Source organism: Panthera leo, chromosome C1, assembly GCF_018350215.1.
Source record: "Panthera leo isolate Ple1 chromosome C1, P.leo_Ple1_pat1.1, whole genome shotgun sequence".
NCBI lineage: Eukaryota > Metazoa > Chordata > Mammalia > Carnivora > Felidae > Panthera > Panthera leo.
This window is the reverse complement of record NC_056686.1, coordinates 121089736-121107740: the sequence shown is the minus strand read 5'-3', so window position 1 is coordinate 121107740 and position 18005 is coordinate 121089736. Positions and strand designations below refer to the sequence as shown.

Here is an 18005-nt window from a genome sequence, read left to right as displayed (position 1 = left end):
CTTGCCATCTGGCAATTAGGATTCCTGGAAGTAAGCAAGAGAAATACTCAGGTTCATTTCAAGAGAAAATGAATTCACTAAAAGAATAGCTGAAACCTGTCAGAATCAGTGAGAAGGTTGGAATTCCGTGACCAGGAGTCACGAGGAGTCAGGCACTGTTGAACACTGGAATGCGTTCAGGAAAATTTGGGATGCCGCAGGAAATATGATTAGGCTGCTGAACTGGCAGTATATCAGTGGGCATCCTGCCTCCGCCTTTCCTGGACCCTTAAGAATTTGCTGTTGCTCGTGTGACTTATTTTTCAGCTGCAACTTTATTCCTTCAAGATTCAAAGTCATAGGTGGAATCATGACCTAGAGGAGTTTATCTGGCTTTTTGTCTTTAAGATTAGAGATTAGGCTCTGCTCCCCCACCCCCAACCCCGCCCCAGTACTCGCATAATGCAAGAATCCTCCAAAATAAATGGAAGTCAGATCTAAGTGGCCAAATAAGAAAAAAAAAAAAAAAGTACATTATGTACATTACATTATGATATAGAGAAACAGAGGGTAAAGTAATTAATTCACCTTCTTCAAATCCTTAAGCTTCTTTTTAGGGTAACTGGATAGGACTGTTTGATTTTCCTGAAATTATAATAATATTTTATGACCAATACTTACTAGCTTCAGTTAGTTTTGTAAAAGTTGAGCATCTATGTGCAGGTACATACAGCAACATTCATGATCTGTTCTAGGTTTCTTTAATCCTGTAGACCACCATGAAAAGTAGTAATATCACCACATTTTAAATGAGGAAACACTATCAGAGAAGTGAAGTAACTGAAGTGCCCAGTTTTATAAAGAGATCTACCAGGATTAGGTCTCATGTCTCTCTGATAAAAATCCCATTCTCTTGCTTTTCTTTTTATGTTCCATTTCAGGTTCGAATGCCATGACACATATTAAGCAGTCCCCATACATTGGCTTTATGTTTTGTTGTCTACCACACCTAGTTAACTTGTGTGTGCTTGTGTTGGGAAATCACATTAGATCGTAAGATCTTGTCCTTATATGCCCGAGGCTCAGTACAGTGCCTAGAATATAAACGGTACCAGATACATCATACATGCTTGTTTTTTGATGGAGAACTAGAAGGGAAGAAAGGGAAGCAGGTGGGTGGTGAAGGAGAAATGAAAGAGGAGAACATGGGGTAGAGGGGGAAATGGATACACAGTGACTAGGTCATTCCATCCTCTAGCATTTGACACATAAATCAGTACATAGGATATTTTTAATAATGTAATAATGTTTATAACTGTCTTCTATAGGTCCCATTTTATTACTGGAGACCCATAAATATTTTTATTAATTTCAATTATCAAAATGTGCTATTTACCATAAGGCCTTCTCTTATCCTAGATGAGTTTGATGGACTGACATTTCCAACTGATAGTCTGCCATTGTTACATTTCACTGATTGGAGTTTACTGTCAGTTGTCTGTTTGCTAACTTTTATCTGGGGTCCATTTTTCTCCTAAAAAGGCATGGATGCAAGGGCTTTGGAACTGGGAAGTGACTTACAAAATTATGAATTTAAGACAAAGGGATATATTTCACTTCTTTGAAAATGCATAATGTTCTGTAAAGGTTTGAGGAAATAGGAACTCTTTGAAAGGGCTTCCTGATATGAATAATTGCAAATGTCAAGGGATGAGTGTTCTCTGATAGTGATTATATCTCTAGAATGTCAGGTACTGGTGCAAAGGTGAGATGAATGATTTGAGTGAGTTGTTCTATAGCCGAGAGATGGTCCCGCAGAGAAATGAAAGCACTACTCTATAACCAACAGAGAGGTTTATTCAAAGCCAAATGTCAAAGGTAATCAAACTATTTAACTTGTGCTCATAGCTTTACTTTGCATTATATAAACGGACACTCAGAATTTATTACATCCTGGCAAATTAAGGAAACAGAATTTTTATGAAGTTGAATGATGCACTATAGTTTTCAGTGAAATATTGGTAATCTTTTTGGTAGTATTTTAAATGAATTGTGGTTACACATAAATATTCTGCATATTATTTTTTTTTCCTTTTTCTTTAGTTTTAATATAGATGTAGTACTTTCTCATATACACAGCGTCCAGAATAGAAATCAGAACCCCTCTTCTGTCCTTTACTAGTCACTGTTCCCCTCCAAGGATAATCTTTGTCCTGACTGACAATATCATTATTGGTTACTATAAAGAACTCTGCTATGAGCATTCTTGTATATGTCCCTTGACTGACTGACTGACTGACTGACTGACATATATGATTGAAAATTAAAAATCTGTTCTTGGAAAGCAAAAGGCAAGCAAAGGTTCCACACGAATTTTGGAACCTGTGTTGGGCCAGGGAGTATGATGAAGTTGGAGTATAATTGGTGGTTCAGAGGCCAGAAGGAGCCAAGGCCATGGTTGACTGAATGTTCAGATTCTCACTGAGCAGGGTAAAAGGTGAAAACTGCCTATGATTTGAACGGTATGAAAGTAGTGTTAAAACTGCAGTAATTGACTCTGGAGAGTGAAGCTTTAAAGGATCCAACTGAGAGATACTCAAATGGAATTCACAAATGTTTTAGACATAAGCAGGACATCATATGTTAGGAATAATTACTCCATGTTTATAATTATTACACCTATTAAGCAGAATATTTGAATTATCCTTCTGCCAGGGGTCTCATATTTCCACCTTCAATTCATTTATTGCCACCAGTTATTTTCCTAAATATTTTCCTAATTACTCATCTGCTTGTAAACAACTTATAGCTGTCAGTTATTGAAAATACGGAATTCAGGGGCGCCTGGGTGGCGCAGTCGGTTAAGCGTCCGACTTCAGCCAGGTCACGATCTCGCGGTCTGTGAGTTCGAGCCCCGCGTCAGGCTCTGGGCTGATGGCTCGGAGCCTGGAGCCTGTTTCCGATTCTGTGTCTCCCTCTCTCTCTGCCCCTCCCCCGTTCATGCTCTGTCTCTCTCTGTCCCAAAAAAAAAAAAAAAAAAAAAAAAAAAAATACGGAATTCAAATCATCCGGTCTAGCATCCAAGCTGCTCTATGGTTGACCACCATCTTAACATTTATTTTTATTTCTTAAATTTTATTTATGTATTTTGAGAGAGAGTGAAGGGGAGAGTCAGAGAAAGAGAGAGAGAGAAAGAGAGAGAATCCCAGGCAGGCTCCATGCTGTCAGCACAGGGCTCGAACTCACCAACTGTAAGATTATGACCCAAGCCAAAATCAAGAGTTGGACACTTAGCCAACTGAGCTAATCAGACACCCCAATTTTTAGACAGTCATAGGTATATAGGAAGTGTTCCTGAATCTTAAAAAAAAAAAAAAAAAAAAAAAAAAAAAAGTTCCTCTAAAATTTCCATAGTTGTTCACCTTTGGCTTTAGCTCATTCTGTTCCCTTAGCCCATTCTGTTTCCCTTAGTTCTAAGGGAAATGTCCCTTAGACATTTCTTTTCTCTACCTTCCTAATCCCATGAAATCACTCCTTGTCTTTTATGACATTGTTTACATTCAGTATCTCATAAATGTCTCATGAGTCACTTCCCCCCACCCTGAGCTCTGCCACTCATGCCTAAGCCCTGTAATATGTATTTTTTTTCTTCATTCAAATTTAGGAATTTACCTGCCCATCACATAAAATTATAATCTTCTTGAACATAGGGACTACACATTAAAATCTTTATAGCCCCAGGCTATAAGCCCCAGGCACACTTAGCAGAGTACTTTTGGACAACAAATTGCAAATTGGCTTTTAAAAGTTTACGGAATTAAACTAAATTATTTTATTCATGGAGCATACACATGCAAAACAATTTACCTCAAAATCATTGGTTCTCAGCTGGAGGTGATTTTGTCCTTCCCCTCCAGAGGACATTGGGTAATGTCTGGAGACAATTTTGGTTGTCACAACTGAGAGAAAGGGCTGTCACTGGCATCTTGTATGTAGCAGTAAGGGATGCTGCTAATCATCCCACAATGTCAGGGTAGTCGTCCACAACAAAGAAATATCCAGGCCTCAAGGCACCTGGGTGGCTCAGTTGGTTAGGCATTGGACTCTTGATTTAGGCTCAAGTCATGGTTTTACAGTGTGTGGGATCTAGCCCTGTGTTGGGCTCTGCCATGAGTGTGGAGCCTGCTTGGAATTCTCTTTCTCCCTCTCTCCCTGCCCCTTCCCTGTTCATGCTCTTTTTTTCTCTCTCTCTCAAAATAAATAAATAAAATTTTTAAAAAGATATCCAGTCCTTAATGTCAGTAGGTTGAAAAACCCTACTACTCCAAGAAAACATCCTTTATCTTTAGTTTCATATTTTTAAAAAATTAATATAAAGAATCACCTACTATTCATGTAGAGCCTATATGCCTAATTTCTGTATCACTGTCATTTTTTATTATCACTGAAATTATTGTTGGTACTTTACACATCTACTAACCTTTATACTTTACATACACGTATAAATGTAATCAAGTCTTTTTAGCATATTTTCCCAGTCTTTTCTGTTTGACTACCTGTTTCTTATTCCTTTCTCTTACTGTATAGCTACTTTCCAACACATAAACCCATATTAAAAGGCTAGCATATATCCTTGCAGAGTCACAGGCATACATACATGTATTTATATGTGGATATATACACATGTATGTAAATATAATACATACGTATATAGGTATCCTTAAATTTCCTCATGTTTATATATATGTGTTTATTTATAATATGTATAAATATTTTAAACTACAACTGAACCACTATGGCTTAAGTTGACATGTTAGACCAACTGTTAATGGCAAATGTCTTCAATTCCTATCTACCAACTCTCTTTTTGCACAAAGTAACTAAAACTCATCTAGCAAAGAAGATGAGATTAGTTTGCAAGACAGTCTGGGAAATGGGAATTTGGGGCTTTGAATGGCCCACAGTTATAAAAGACTATATTGGGGCAGGCATGGAACTAACTACAACAGATAATGAATGACCAATGTATATCTGTTGGTGATATTCCTGCTAGTATAATTTTGTATAAGTAGTGCTATTGTTTAGTGCAAAAAATGGGTTCACATTGAAATAACTTTTATGTCTTTTGTCCTTTGACAATATCTCAGTGAAACTTCTTCCCATCAGTTCACATAACACTACTTTGTTTTCCTCAAAACCTGAATGTTATAACATGATGCAGATGAATCATAATCCATTCAGGTATTTGCTTTGATGGGTTTTCACTTTGACTTCTCCTTTTGGCCATTATAAACACTGCTGATATAAATATTATCCGTCAGCATTTCCTACTTATTTGTGATTTTTCTTTCTTTTTTTGCCCTAAAAGAGAAGGTCCCAGGTTTGGGATAGCTGATGAGATTTCCCATATCATTTTCCCATATGGCCATACTACTTTATATTTCTACAATCAACATAAGAAAGGACTCCATTCACTACATTCATACCAGCAATATCTGTTATCTGGTATATTTTCTTAATTATAATTTTTTCCCAGAAAGCAAGTCACAGTAAAAGGCAACCCAAATACTATCCCAACTAGACTGTTTCATATCCTCTAACACCATTACACTGCATGGGGATTTTTGAGTAATTCACAATTTTCTTTTCTTTTTTTTTTTAATTTGTTTTTTAACGTTTTATTTATTGTTTTTAATTTTTAATGTTTTTATTTATTTTTGAGACAGAGAGGACAGAGCATGAGCAGGGGAGGGACAGAGAGAGAGGGAGACATAGAATCCCAACAGGCTCCAGGCTCCAAGCTGTCAGCACAGAGCCCAATGTGGGGCTGGAACTCATGGACCTGAGATCATGACTTCAACTCATTTCAGACGGGTAACCGACTGAGCCACCTAGGCACCCCTTTGTTTTATTTATTCTTAGAGAGAGAGAGAGCATGAGTGGGTGAGGGGCGGAGTGAGAGAGGGACACAGAATCTGAAGCAGGCTCCAGGCTGTGAGCTGTCAGCACAGACTCTGATGCAGGGCTCGAATCCACAAGCTGTGAGAACATGACCTGAGCTGAAGTCAGACGCCCAACCGAGCCACCCAGGTGCCCCTTCACAATTTTCTAATTTAAAATTATCATGACAGTCAGTGAATGTGGAATAACTTTTCAGTAACATTTCAGCAAAAATAGGTCTGATATTCAATTATATTCCTGTTTTATTTTGCTGTTTTTCTAAGCTCATTAAAAGTTTGCAAGAGTCTGCTACTATCAGGCATTATCTCTAGTTGAATCAGGCACAGTAGGCTAATGTACATTGTCATTACTCTCAGTTCCAAAATCATAATGACTTTTAACATTAAATGTTCACTTCTTACTATGTGTCCATCACAGTTTGGCTATGTGCTCCAAGCTTCTTCACAGCAATCAAAGCCAATGGGTGCCCACCATCAGAAGCATTGCGGGTGGTTATGGCAGTGGAAAGAAAAGGTGAATAATTGGCCCTTATAGACGCCTGCTCAGCAGTGACACATGCTATGTCCAATAACTTGAGAATGACCTATCAACTAGCACACTGATTAATTTCTTGGAACGTTTATTACATACTTGTTGCCATGAGTCGGCACATAGTACTTTGTCTTCCTGTTGCCTTTCTGATGTCTTTACCAGTTTTGAATAATTTTGTAAGTGTATTAAGACCATTGATTTTGGGGATTCTTGGGTGGCCCAGTCAGTTAGGCTTCCAAGTCTTGGTTTCGGTTTAGGTCATGGTCTCATGGTATTGTGGGTTCAGGCCCTGCATCTGTCTCTGTGATGGTAGGGTGAGGCCTGCTTGGGATTCTCTCTCTCCCCCTGTCTTTCTCTGCCCCTCCCCCGCACATGCTGTCTCTGTGTTTCTCAAAATAAATAAATAAACTTAAAAAAAAACAACTTAGAAGACCATTGATTTTCAAAAACTGTGTAGTTGGCTTGCTTTGTAAATTGAAGAGTTAAATGGTAAAATAGCTATCCATTCCTATTTGTTATACTGTTTAGGTGGCTCATTGAAAGAATTGATTAACAGCATCAAAAAAAAAAAAGTAAACAGCTTAATCAATAACACTAGGATAAATAGCATTACAGTTTGTCATATTTTCAATGTGATTTAAATCTAGTTTAAGTCCTCGATGATTGACATTTCGATCCAGTTTAATTCTATCAGAGTGCCCATGTAGTACCTGTGAATATTTGCAGTTCTCCTATTGTTAAGCTAATAGTTAGAGTTTGTGATGATTATTTGAAACTAATATAATTCAAGGAAAAACTTTGGCTATTTAAAAGAGGTCAGAAGATTACAAATGTACATTTTCATGAAGGCAGCTACAAATTTTTCGTCCATAGAAGAAAGATCTTGTGGACATTCCCTGGTATTTAAGCTTTCAGCAAATGGCATTAAAATTCAGATTCCATATTGCTTGTTCTTTTACATTGAAGCAGATGTCAGTTTCATATGGATTCTGAATATCATCCAATCTGTTCTTCAAATATAAATGTAATTACTGGTCAATGGTTTTGGATAATTTATACATCTGCTGAAATCGTGGAGGTTTTATCAATTGTTTTGACTTAGAGTTTGTTCCCTTCAGAAAGCTGAGGATCTGGAACTACATTACTTTGGATTAAGTCACCTCTACCCCCAAGAATAGCCACATGTCCTTAAGTATTCTGGGTGTAGGTGATCTGAACTGTTGTTGCTCACAAGCCCTAATAGAAGATTCAGGTACAAAAAGGGTATTCCTTCCATGTAGGGAAGACTTTGTGTGCCAGTTTGTGAAGGCACTTTGTGTGTGCCTGTTTGTGAAAGGCAAAAAGAGGTAGTTGACAAAAGATGTAAAGCTTAAATTAAGCTCTAGATGGCTAGAATAAAGTTAATATTTTTCCTTGGGATTGTGCAAGTTGTTAAAACCAACTTCCACCCAGTTTTAAGACACCTGAGGTATAGTTCTCAAGCTTTAAGCTAGGTATGATGCATGTGATTTCAATAATGAACTTCTTTCTGGGGCTCCTGGGTGTCTCAGTGGGTTGATTTTGGCTCAGGTCATGATCTCACAGTTTGTGAGATCGGGCCCTACGTCCGGCTCCATGCTGACAGTGGAGCCTGCTTGGGATTCTCTCTCTCCCTCTCTCTCTGCCCGCATGTGCCCCCTCTCTCAAAATAAATATTTGAAAAAGAAAAAAATAAATAAATGTATTTTCTTTCACTTGAAAACTTTCTAAATGAAATGAAAGCAGCAAGTGTCATTTGTTATTACCTCTCTTCTTTCATTATTAGTAGAACACTACTACTGTTAGTATATTACTACTACTCCTAATCCATATTTTACCAACATAATATGCAATGCTGGCCAATAGTTTGGGAGAATTTACACATCGGCTGAAGCTGGAGAGGGTTTTTGTTTTGTTTTGTTTTATTTATTTAAAATTTGTAGCCTCCAAAAAGCTTAGGATTTTGAACCAAATTAGCTCGTGTTTCTAGTGATAGTCATGTATTATATGTTCTACATTTATTATGTCATGTATGCTTCACAACAGATCACTAAGGCAGGTGTGAGACGTCCCACGTTTTATAAAAGAGAAGACTGAGATTTAAAAACTTTAAGAAAACTGTCAAAATCATTCAAATTTTGAATTTAGGCTGCCTGATTATAAAGCCCTCTCTTTTGAACACCCTGTTATAGCTGTCTTTCTCCCCACCCTCCCCCCAAATCCTCATCCTTACATTGGCATTCTTACCTGTAATACAAATTACATGTAGTGTTGGAATGATTAATTAGATCTGCTGTTTATATCCTTGCCAAATCACCAGAATCAAAGTAGAATATCAATGAGATTTTCTGGATATTAATATGGTTTTCATTATTTTTCACACCGAGATTTAAAATCTAGGACCTAATGAGAGGATTATATCAGAAGTTCTTGTGTTTGCTCTGTTTGCTACTGTGCAGTAGTCCTGTAGCATGCTGGAACACAAGGGCACTAACCATCTTCTACCTTCCTAGTAGAATGTTCAGTCTAGATATCAGCTTGTTTTCCATTTGACAGTCTTCTACTCCCCCCAACATGTGGATGAAACATGATTCCCTGAAGGTTATATTATCACATGGACGAGCAGTTTGAAAGGTTTGCATTAAAAGTATTCAAATGTAGGGCACCTGGTTGGCTCAGTCAGTAGAGCATGTGACTCTTAATCTTAGGGTTGTGTGTTCAAGCCCCACATTGGATATAGAGATTGTTCAAAATTAAAATAAAAAAAATCAAATATGGGTTATAGATAATTTTATCCTGAATTTTCTCTATTAAAGACACATCACTGGGGCGCCTGGGTGGCTCAGTCGGTTGAGCGTCCCACTTTGGCTCAGGTCATGATCTCATGGTCCGTGAGTTCGAGCTGTGCTGACAGCTCAGAGCCTGGAGCCTGCTTCAGATTCTGTGTCTCCCTCTCTCTCTGACCCTCCCCCATTCATGCTCTGTCTCTCTCTGTCTCAAAAATAAATAAAACATTAAAAAAAAATTTTTTTTAAAAAAGACACATCCCTTTGTGTGGACAGATTCTGCTCAATTTCTACTGTTGTTCCTATTGTGGGGGCTGTTGTTGATGATGATATTATTTTGGAAGACTTTGTGATGAGTTCCAATTAAAACTCTCTCTTGAACCCTCAAACACACATTGATTATTATTGCTATGCTATTAAGGAAAGATTTGCCAGCAAAGAGTGGGGCATAGCAAGATGTGTTCCATTAATCAATTCAAGGGAATTTTGCCATCCTTTCCTTTCATCAGGGTATTAGTGAGTCAGGATGGATGGAATCAGAAAGATTCTCTAGAGATTATCTTATTGATGACCAAGTCCATTTTTGTAAAAGACCCCAAATTGAAGCTCTTAAGCCATCTGTTGGCTGTTACTAAAATGGCATCTGATACAGTTTATCAGTCTCTTAAGTATGCAAAGAGTTAGTAAAACCCAAATCAATTTTGTGGTATAAAAAATAGATGAAATGATGAAAAATTGTTGTAGAAAAAACAGATATCAAAGCTTAAATACCAGTACTATGTAGTTTCTAAATCATAATTTGATACTGATATGATAAGGAAGGAAAGTGCCGTTAATAATTGAAAACAATGCAAATGTGTGCACTAAATAAAAAGAAACAGAAAGCAGGAAAATAATACGACACTTAGGTCCTCAGCTATTATTCTATAGCATGAAAGTATTTTTTTAGTATGAAAGTATTTTTTAAAAACTTCCTAATATGTTGGTATGTTTTTCTTTTTCTTCTTTCTTTTTTGGTTTGCTTTATATGTTTCTGGAACCAGATTTATATTTTTGAAAATAATATCTACTATCAACCTGATATAAAGAGCAGTTCATTGCGGCTGACATCTTCCGGAAAAGAAGGAATTATTTTTAATGGGATTGCTGACTGGTTATATGAAGGTGAGTTGAATAGATTTAGTTTCAGAAGAACACAAATGACATATTTTTATACAAAATCTGTAAAAGAACTCTATTCGTTCTAGAACAAGACTTAGAGCTCCATTTCTTCTTATTTTCACTCAAAATTGCCTTCATGATTTCATGTCTTTGCATGCACTCGTATTTTGACTGGTTGTGATTCATGTCTACTAATATGATTCCACATTTGGTGTGTGTGTGTACACATACACATACATTTTGTTCAGATTAGATAGATTTTATTTTGGTGATGCTTAACTAATGAAAGTGAATGATCACCTTATGTCACCCTGGAATTCGATTCTGAATTTTTCTGACTGTGGAAAAGAAGAAACAAAAACCTTTACTGTTGAAAAAGTACTTGAAAGCCACTTGATTTTAGTCATTCCCATTAAGAACAGTCTGTCACATTTTAAAAGCCATTGCATGGGGAGCAAAATAAAACCCACCTAAAGAGTTATTTGCAGTTATTGTTGAATCAAGTTTTCATGAGAGTTAAGAATATAAAAAGGAATCAGGTAATGAAAATCTCTATCCAATTTTAGCATCCACCAATTGTCAGCTAGGTTATAGGCACAGATTTCCTGGGGAAGATTCAAAGCTTGAGGTTAATACTTAGGTTTCAGACTCCACAACTGATCTTGGCAAAACATCGAGATTTAAACTAAGTTAGTTGTATTTGATTAGAAATTATAAAGCTAAGTCTCTTCTAGAAAATAAATTTTATTTCTTGAGCAATACTGCCAAATGCAATCTTTCTACCTCAGAGTCGATATTTTTAATTCTGTAAGAAAAGTAAATCACTTACCTCATTCTTTTGTTCATCCAGTCTATCATTAAACAGATATTATTAAAGACTTACTACTTTCCAAGTATTTGTAAGGGTGCTGAGATACATCAGGGAACTAAACAAAGTATACTTTGAGGACCTTACATTAAGAGAAACATTTTGCCGGGTGTAGCTATTTTATTAATGAAGAGACATTGTAACCTTTGAAATTTATATGCATATGTGCACATGTATATCTATATTTTTTATGTGTATGCTAGCATCAAATAATAAAATATTTTAGAGACCACAGTTTATTCTGAGGAGTAGCGGAAGCTACTTTGGAAATATCAATAATAATTACGGTATGAAATTTAAAAAATTCAAACACGCAGAGTAATAAGTAGGTTTCTTTGGTTCAGAGTGTCAGAAGCTGACAAAAAGGTAAGTTATTGGTGGGGCCTGAGATGGCCCAATGAATTAAAGAAACATCTGGAGAACAAACTTGAAACTTAGGTAGTTCCAGGAATCTAGTTAGCAAGAACTAACCATCTTTTATGTAGAGGAGCTGGGCAAGAGATGCCCTTTATCTTCAAAATATTGTCAGTACTGTGTGAGACCCTGAGGGATGAAGAGACTATGTTAGTGCAGCGTGGTAAACGGTCAAATCAGAGTAAACATAGGATTCTATAAGAACAAAGAAGATTTAGCCCATTCTAGGCATTTGCAAACATTTTCCTAAAGGAGAAACCCTCTGAGTTGACACTGAAAGATTAACAAAGAAAGTAGGTAAGAAAGAAATAGCCCAAGTATTCATCAATTGATGAGTGGATAAAGAGGTGGTGTGTATATACAATGGAATATTACTCAGACATTAAAATGAATGAAATCCTGCCATTTGCAATGACATGGATGGAGCTAGAGAGTATTTTGCTAAGCAAAGTAAGTCAGTCAGAGAAAGACAAATACCATATGACTTCACCTATATGTGGAATTTAAGAAACAAAACAAATGAACAGAAGAGAGAGAGAGGCAAACCAAGAAACTCTTATCTCTCTCTTAACCTTAGAGAACAAACTGATGGTTACCAAGGGGGAGGTGGGTTGGGGAGTGGGTTAAATAAGTGGTGGGAATTAAGGAGTACACTTGTGATGAGCACCAGATGTATGGAAGTGTTGAATCACTGTATTGTATACCTGAAACTAACATTACACTCTACGTTAACTAAACTGGAATTGAAATTAAAATACTTTAAAAAGAAGAAATTAGGGAAATGTAAGCAACAGTTTGCAAAAGCATAGCAAAGTTAAATAGCTCCGTGTGCACCTTGGGAACTAAAATATGCTTGATATTATTTGGGCATAAAATTTGAGAAAAAGGAAGACAGCAAGAACCAAGGGATGGTGACCCTAAAAATAATCCAGGATTTTGATTATTTTTTCACCTCATAAAGAGGGAAACTAATAGAGCTTTTCAAGTAAGGGAGTGTCAGCATTAGATCTTCCATATAAATAGGCCATTTTGAGTACAGCATAAAGCTGGGATCAAATAGCAGAAAGAACCAGTGAGCAGCTGGGGGCTTTTTCTATGTTCCGTCAAGAGATAATGAGCAATAGTACCAGGGTTAAAGCAGTAAGAAGGAGGGGAGATTCTAAAATTGACGAGGCAGCAAAATAGATCTTAGTGGTTAAAAGGATGGAGTAGATGAGAAGTCAAGAATGATTTTTTGGCTTCTGGTTTGGGTCGCTAGTAAACAGTGGTGACAGACCCAGTGAGCAGGCATTCCTAGTGATGCATACATCAGGGATGCAAAACTTAATTTAGTGGGAACATTGGTGCCTCACAGTGTGCTAGCATGCTACCTTGGGTAACAAAATGTGATCCAAGGAACTTCTAAGTCAACTCGGTGTAGAATGTACTGACTTGACCACTGAACAAGATGATTTGGGTCTCTATCCTTTACATAGGATATGTCATATTGCGTGACTTTGTGTAATTTTTGGCATTACATTTTTAAGAAAATTGAAAAAAGAGAAATTAAAGACCATTATCTTACAAATAAGGTTATTTTCTTAATTAAAGAATGAAATTATATATATTCCAGTAGAGAGTGAACACTGTGTCAGAGACAGGAAAGACAAAGAAATAACAAAAGTCTTCCGTAATAAGTCTGTAGGCCTGACACTTTCCAAAAAAGAAATTGAAAACTTAGAGTTTTTGCCATTCAAATGAAACTCAGTCCCTTGGCTCTTATTCCTATCTTATCTTATCTTATCTTATCTTATCTTATCTTAGGCATACTAGCAAATTCCAAATGTGCCATGTGATTGAATCCTCACAGTACTAGCATATTTATTCGTTTACAGAAGAAACCAAGACTCAGGGATAGGTGACTTGGACGTGGCCTTAAAGTTCATGAATGCCAGAGGTGGCACTTGAATATGTGTCCTCAAATCCAGTGCTTAGTCCTGATCTACTTTACCTGTTTCACTTCAGTGCCTTTCATCGTTCCCTAAGGAATGGCATACATTATGGACCCGAGCCATTAGATTTCCCTGGTATATTTCCTCAAGCAAAGACTCTGACCACAGACATACCTCAGTCCTCACTTTACTTCCAAGAGAAGGAACTATACCAAGGGAATCAGTGTTAAGGTTTGACAGAGGGATTTAGGCCATTCAGATGTCATTAATGTTTCCCTCAATATTTTGCCTGTCATCCCCAACCTGTATTTCAAGAGCCACACAATACCTTCACTTTCTTCTATCACTTTGCTTTTCCAAGATTCCATCAGCTCCCAGATTCCAAACCTTCTCTTTTCCCTTCAGTACACTCACCACAGCACAGTGATCTTCAGCAGTATGTATGTGACATTCTAGTGTGGAGATTTCCTTCTTGTAACTTTACAGAAATCAATTACAATCTGAATAGTGTGTGTGGGAGACTCCAGAAGTAACATGTAACATTTCCACCTTGTTTATTGAAATTTGCCTTTAGCAAATATCATAGGGGAAAAAAAAAGATTCAAGAAGGAGTCACATAAAGGATAATAAAATGTTTTCGTGGCACATTTAAGGGCATGGCTTAAACTTTTTAAGTCTAGGCCAATCTGTGAGTGTGGCTGTTAATCCCAACCAAAGGCACTTATGTCGAGATTTTAAGTCTTTAAAAGTATAATTTTAAAGCCTCTTTGTATTTGTAGTATTATTCAATTCCTAAGGAAAGTCAAGGAAAATAAAATATGTGTTTTAAAGAGTTGAAGTTTAGAAGAAAAATAAAACATCATGCTCAAAATGAAGTATCACTTTAAACATAATTCACACAAAATGCATCTAATGTTATTCATATAAATTGGCTCACTTAACATAGTAACTTAACTAAATAAAATATCACATGAATGTTTTGCTAAAAAAACCCTGAAGTTCACAGCTGCCAAGTTTACAGCTTTGAAAAATTTCATAAAGTATTGAACCTATTAACTAGAAACAAAAATTGACTATCACTTTAAGTTATTTGAGCATATGAAATATTGGAACTACTGTGCCTAAATGATTTATAAATGTATTTTTAAGGAATTCTTCCTCAATATTCAATTCAATAGTTACTGAGTATATATATCTTTCCAGGATTATCTGAGTACAATGTGATGAGGAATAGGGTTTCTATGTTTTGGGTATTTCCAACTTACTGGAGTGAAAAACTGTAAACAACTATTATATAAGGAACCATTTGGAGCATGGTCAATAGATATATAAATAAAAGAATTAATTCTAATGGGATAGAGGAATATAGAGTCACTTAATAGAAGAAATGGTCTGTGCATTGAGCTTTAAGAATGACAAGAAGAAAGAAGTGAGAGAAAAAATTCACGGCATTAACAATACCCTTTCAAGAGATGGAAATCGGTACATTTTTGGTTGCTCACTGAGAATAACACAAAATGCCTATTTTTGCTTTTTTTCCTTCCTTCTCTTGGATACAGGACATCTCATTCATCCATTCATTGATTTAACAAATATTTATTGAGCACTTACTAACTCTCAGTAAAACTGGACTATGGCAGATAAGAGAAAAAAATTAGAGGGGCAGCCATGGAAGCCAGAGGAAGACAGAATAACAATGCTGATTCTCTGGAAGTCAAATAAGCTAAGGATTCCACAGTTACTGTTGGATTTGCTACCAGAAATTGATGAAAGCAAAATCAGTCAATTTGTGGTACCAGAAGCAGGACGGCAGTGGATAGAGGTGTAAATGGGAAGAGAAAAGTTTATGAATATAGACAACTCTTTGAAGAAACTTGACAGTGAGACACAAGAAATAAAGGGGAAAAGTCATCCATAGACCCCTATGACTGGCAGTAGCATACTCAGGAAATCTTATCTGTCTAAATTGATATACCACAAATAGATGAAATCAGCTTACTTTTCAGAATAGCATGTTAATCTGAACACAATGATTATATATTAGTTTTCTCTAAGTGCTTTGTGTTGAGGCTATGTTTCTAAGTGTTTTTGATATAAAACAACATGTGTTGAAAACTCCATCTGTTCTGCACTGAGATTTTCTAATCATTGTAATAAAGACAAAGAACCAAACCTTTATTGGAATGGAATGGAATGCAATTTGTAGAAATACATTGTTTGTAAATAATATAATATAATTAAACAGGAAGTTTCATTCCATGAGTAAGAGCCCCTATTAGATGTAATTAAAAAAAGTGTGTGCATTATCCAAGAGAACTCTTAAGCAGATGCATATTAAAGATTCTTTTATTTATCTCCTGCCCATTTCAGTTAGCTTGATTTTTTGTACCTGAAGGAAGTCACATAACTTTTTGTGTGTACTACTTTGCTATTTTAACATTTTTGTGAGGAACAACTTTAGACATGGATCGCACTAAAATAAATTAGAATAGACGATACCTAGTTTCTCCTGAATAGTGTTCTCAAATCTCGGCCATTCTTATTCTTGGGCAGTACTTGTGCATACATATTTGCAGCTAGGATAGAACCCACTTCTTAGAAACCCTGAGTGTTGATTTTAGGCAACGCAATCTGATCTCTCTGTACCTTTAAGTCTCACAAGAATTTACACCCATTTGGCATTTAGCCTTTTTTTTTCCTCAGTGTGTCCTGTGGATGGGTCTCCTCATATGAATTGCAAGTAACTTGTACAAATCAGGATCAGAATTACAATTGGAAAAAAATGGCACATTCAAAGTAGTATTAAACAATTTATCAACGAAGGGGTCACTTATCAAAGACAAGGGATATGTAGCAATCTATGGCTGGTAATGATTTAGTCATTAACACCCGAAATGGAAAGGGTACGTAAGCTGTTACTAGAACCTACAAAGAAGGAATCGTATAGTTTTTGCAGTAACAGAAGCAGTAAGTTTTGGTTGGGAAACATAGCCAGACTCACATGATTCCAATGGGTGAGAACCAAGAAAATAAAAAAGCATGCAAAAAAACCTTTATTTTCTTCATTTGATTTATCTGGTTTCATCTTGGCCATGGCCAACAAAAACTCATAGATAAAGTGGTATTATTATTACTTAAACAAAAACTTTGTGTCTTTGAAAGAACACATGAAATTCCATCTGCTACTGTTTCATTGTAGAATGGCATCAGTCCAGTTTATATTCCTGAAATTTATAACTACAGCCAACGCTTGTGTTTTTCATATAAGGCTTCAGGGGAAATGCCCCAATTAAATAAGAAATAAGGCCTTACCTAGTAATCATAGCTCCTTTGTCAATTAATGATTCATTTTTGCCTTTACCTTTTGCCAGCATTTTGACTACATAGGTTATTTACCTAGTAGATCAAACCAAAATTTTATCCCTGCCCAATCTTATTCCTTTGCTTCTTTTTCTTAATTAGGTTGCTACAATTTCAATTTTGCATTGAAATGGAAATTGGAATGTGGAAAATGTAGAATTGGAAAATGAGATAGAGTTGAACAAAGGAGTATTTGTGAATCTCCTGAGTCCAGATATATTTTTTCTTTCCTCTCCTTTGTATAGTGAAGACATATATATTCTTCCTGAAAGATGAGATTATCAGACAGACACACAGTGACTATGTTTTCTGTCAGTTTTTTTTTTTTCCTCCAGGCCTATTGAGCCCCAAATGGTCAGGGGGAAATTTCAGCTTCTAATTCAGAGGAACATGATTATGACATTTCCTGTTAGAAGCAATCCTCCCTTAGGCATTTGGACTTCTAAAACCACTGATCTCCTTATCTTGAATACAAGAAACAAAATATGTCCAGTGTCCAGTGGGTTAATAGGGTGATGGTGAAAGAGAATGCTACACTCCTACCCCTTAGTTCCCAGATCTGTGCTTCCTGGCTATGCAAGAGAAACACATATGTATGATGACATCCTAACTTTAAGGTTGTTATAGGGCCAAAACCGAGATAGAAAAGACTAGTTCACACTTCCATCAAGCCAGGTACATATATCTAATGGAGAACACTGAATTTTATGGTCTGAGCCTATTGCCCTCCTTTTTGCTATAAAATCTTTTCTGTTCGGTGGTGATGTGGGTGAATCATTGTCATAATGGGTACGCTATTCTGTAAGTCCATGAATAGCAGTGCTGACAGGACTTCAAGCAACCAAGGCATATCTAAACCAGAGTACGTGTCTGTCTTTGTAATGACAAAATGCTACCCGTTCTTGATGGAATGGTTCCCATGTGATCTACCTGTCACCAGGTAGCCAGCTGGTCCTGTTGGGAAATCATGCCATTTCAAGAGTTTAATGACAGCCA

The 18005-nt window shown here is 36.4% G+C and overlaps 1 protein-coding gene across 1 annotated transcript in view; it reads left to right on the top strand.

Annotated features, from left to right (window-relative positions):
* Positions 1-18005, top strand: part of DPP10 (dipeptidyl peptidase like 10) — a 640702-nt gene that overhangs the window by 505075 nt on the left and 117622 nt on the right. The window contains exon 8 of the mRNA XM_042948503.1: positions 10319-10439. Coding sequence (XP_042804437.1) covers positions 10319-10439 — 121 coding nt within the window. The remainder of the gene's footprint in view (positions 1-10318; positions 10440-18005) is intronic.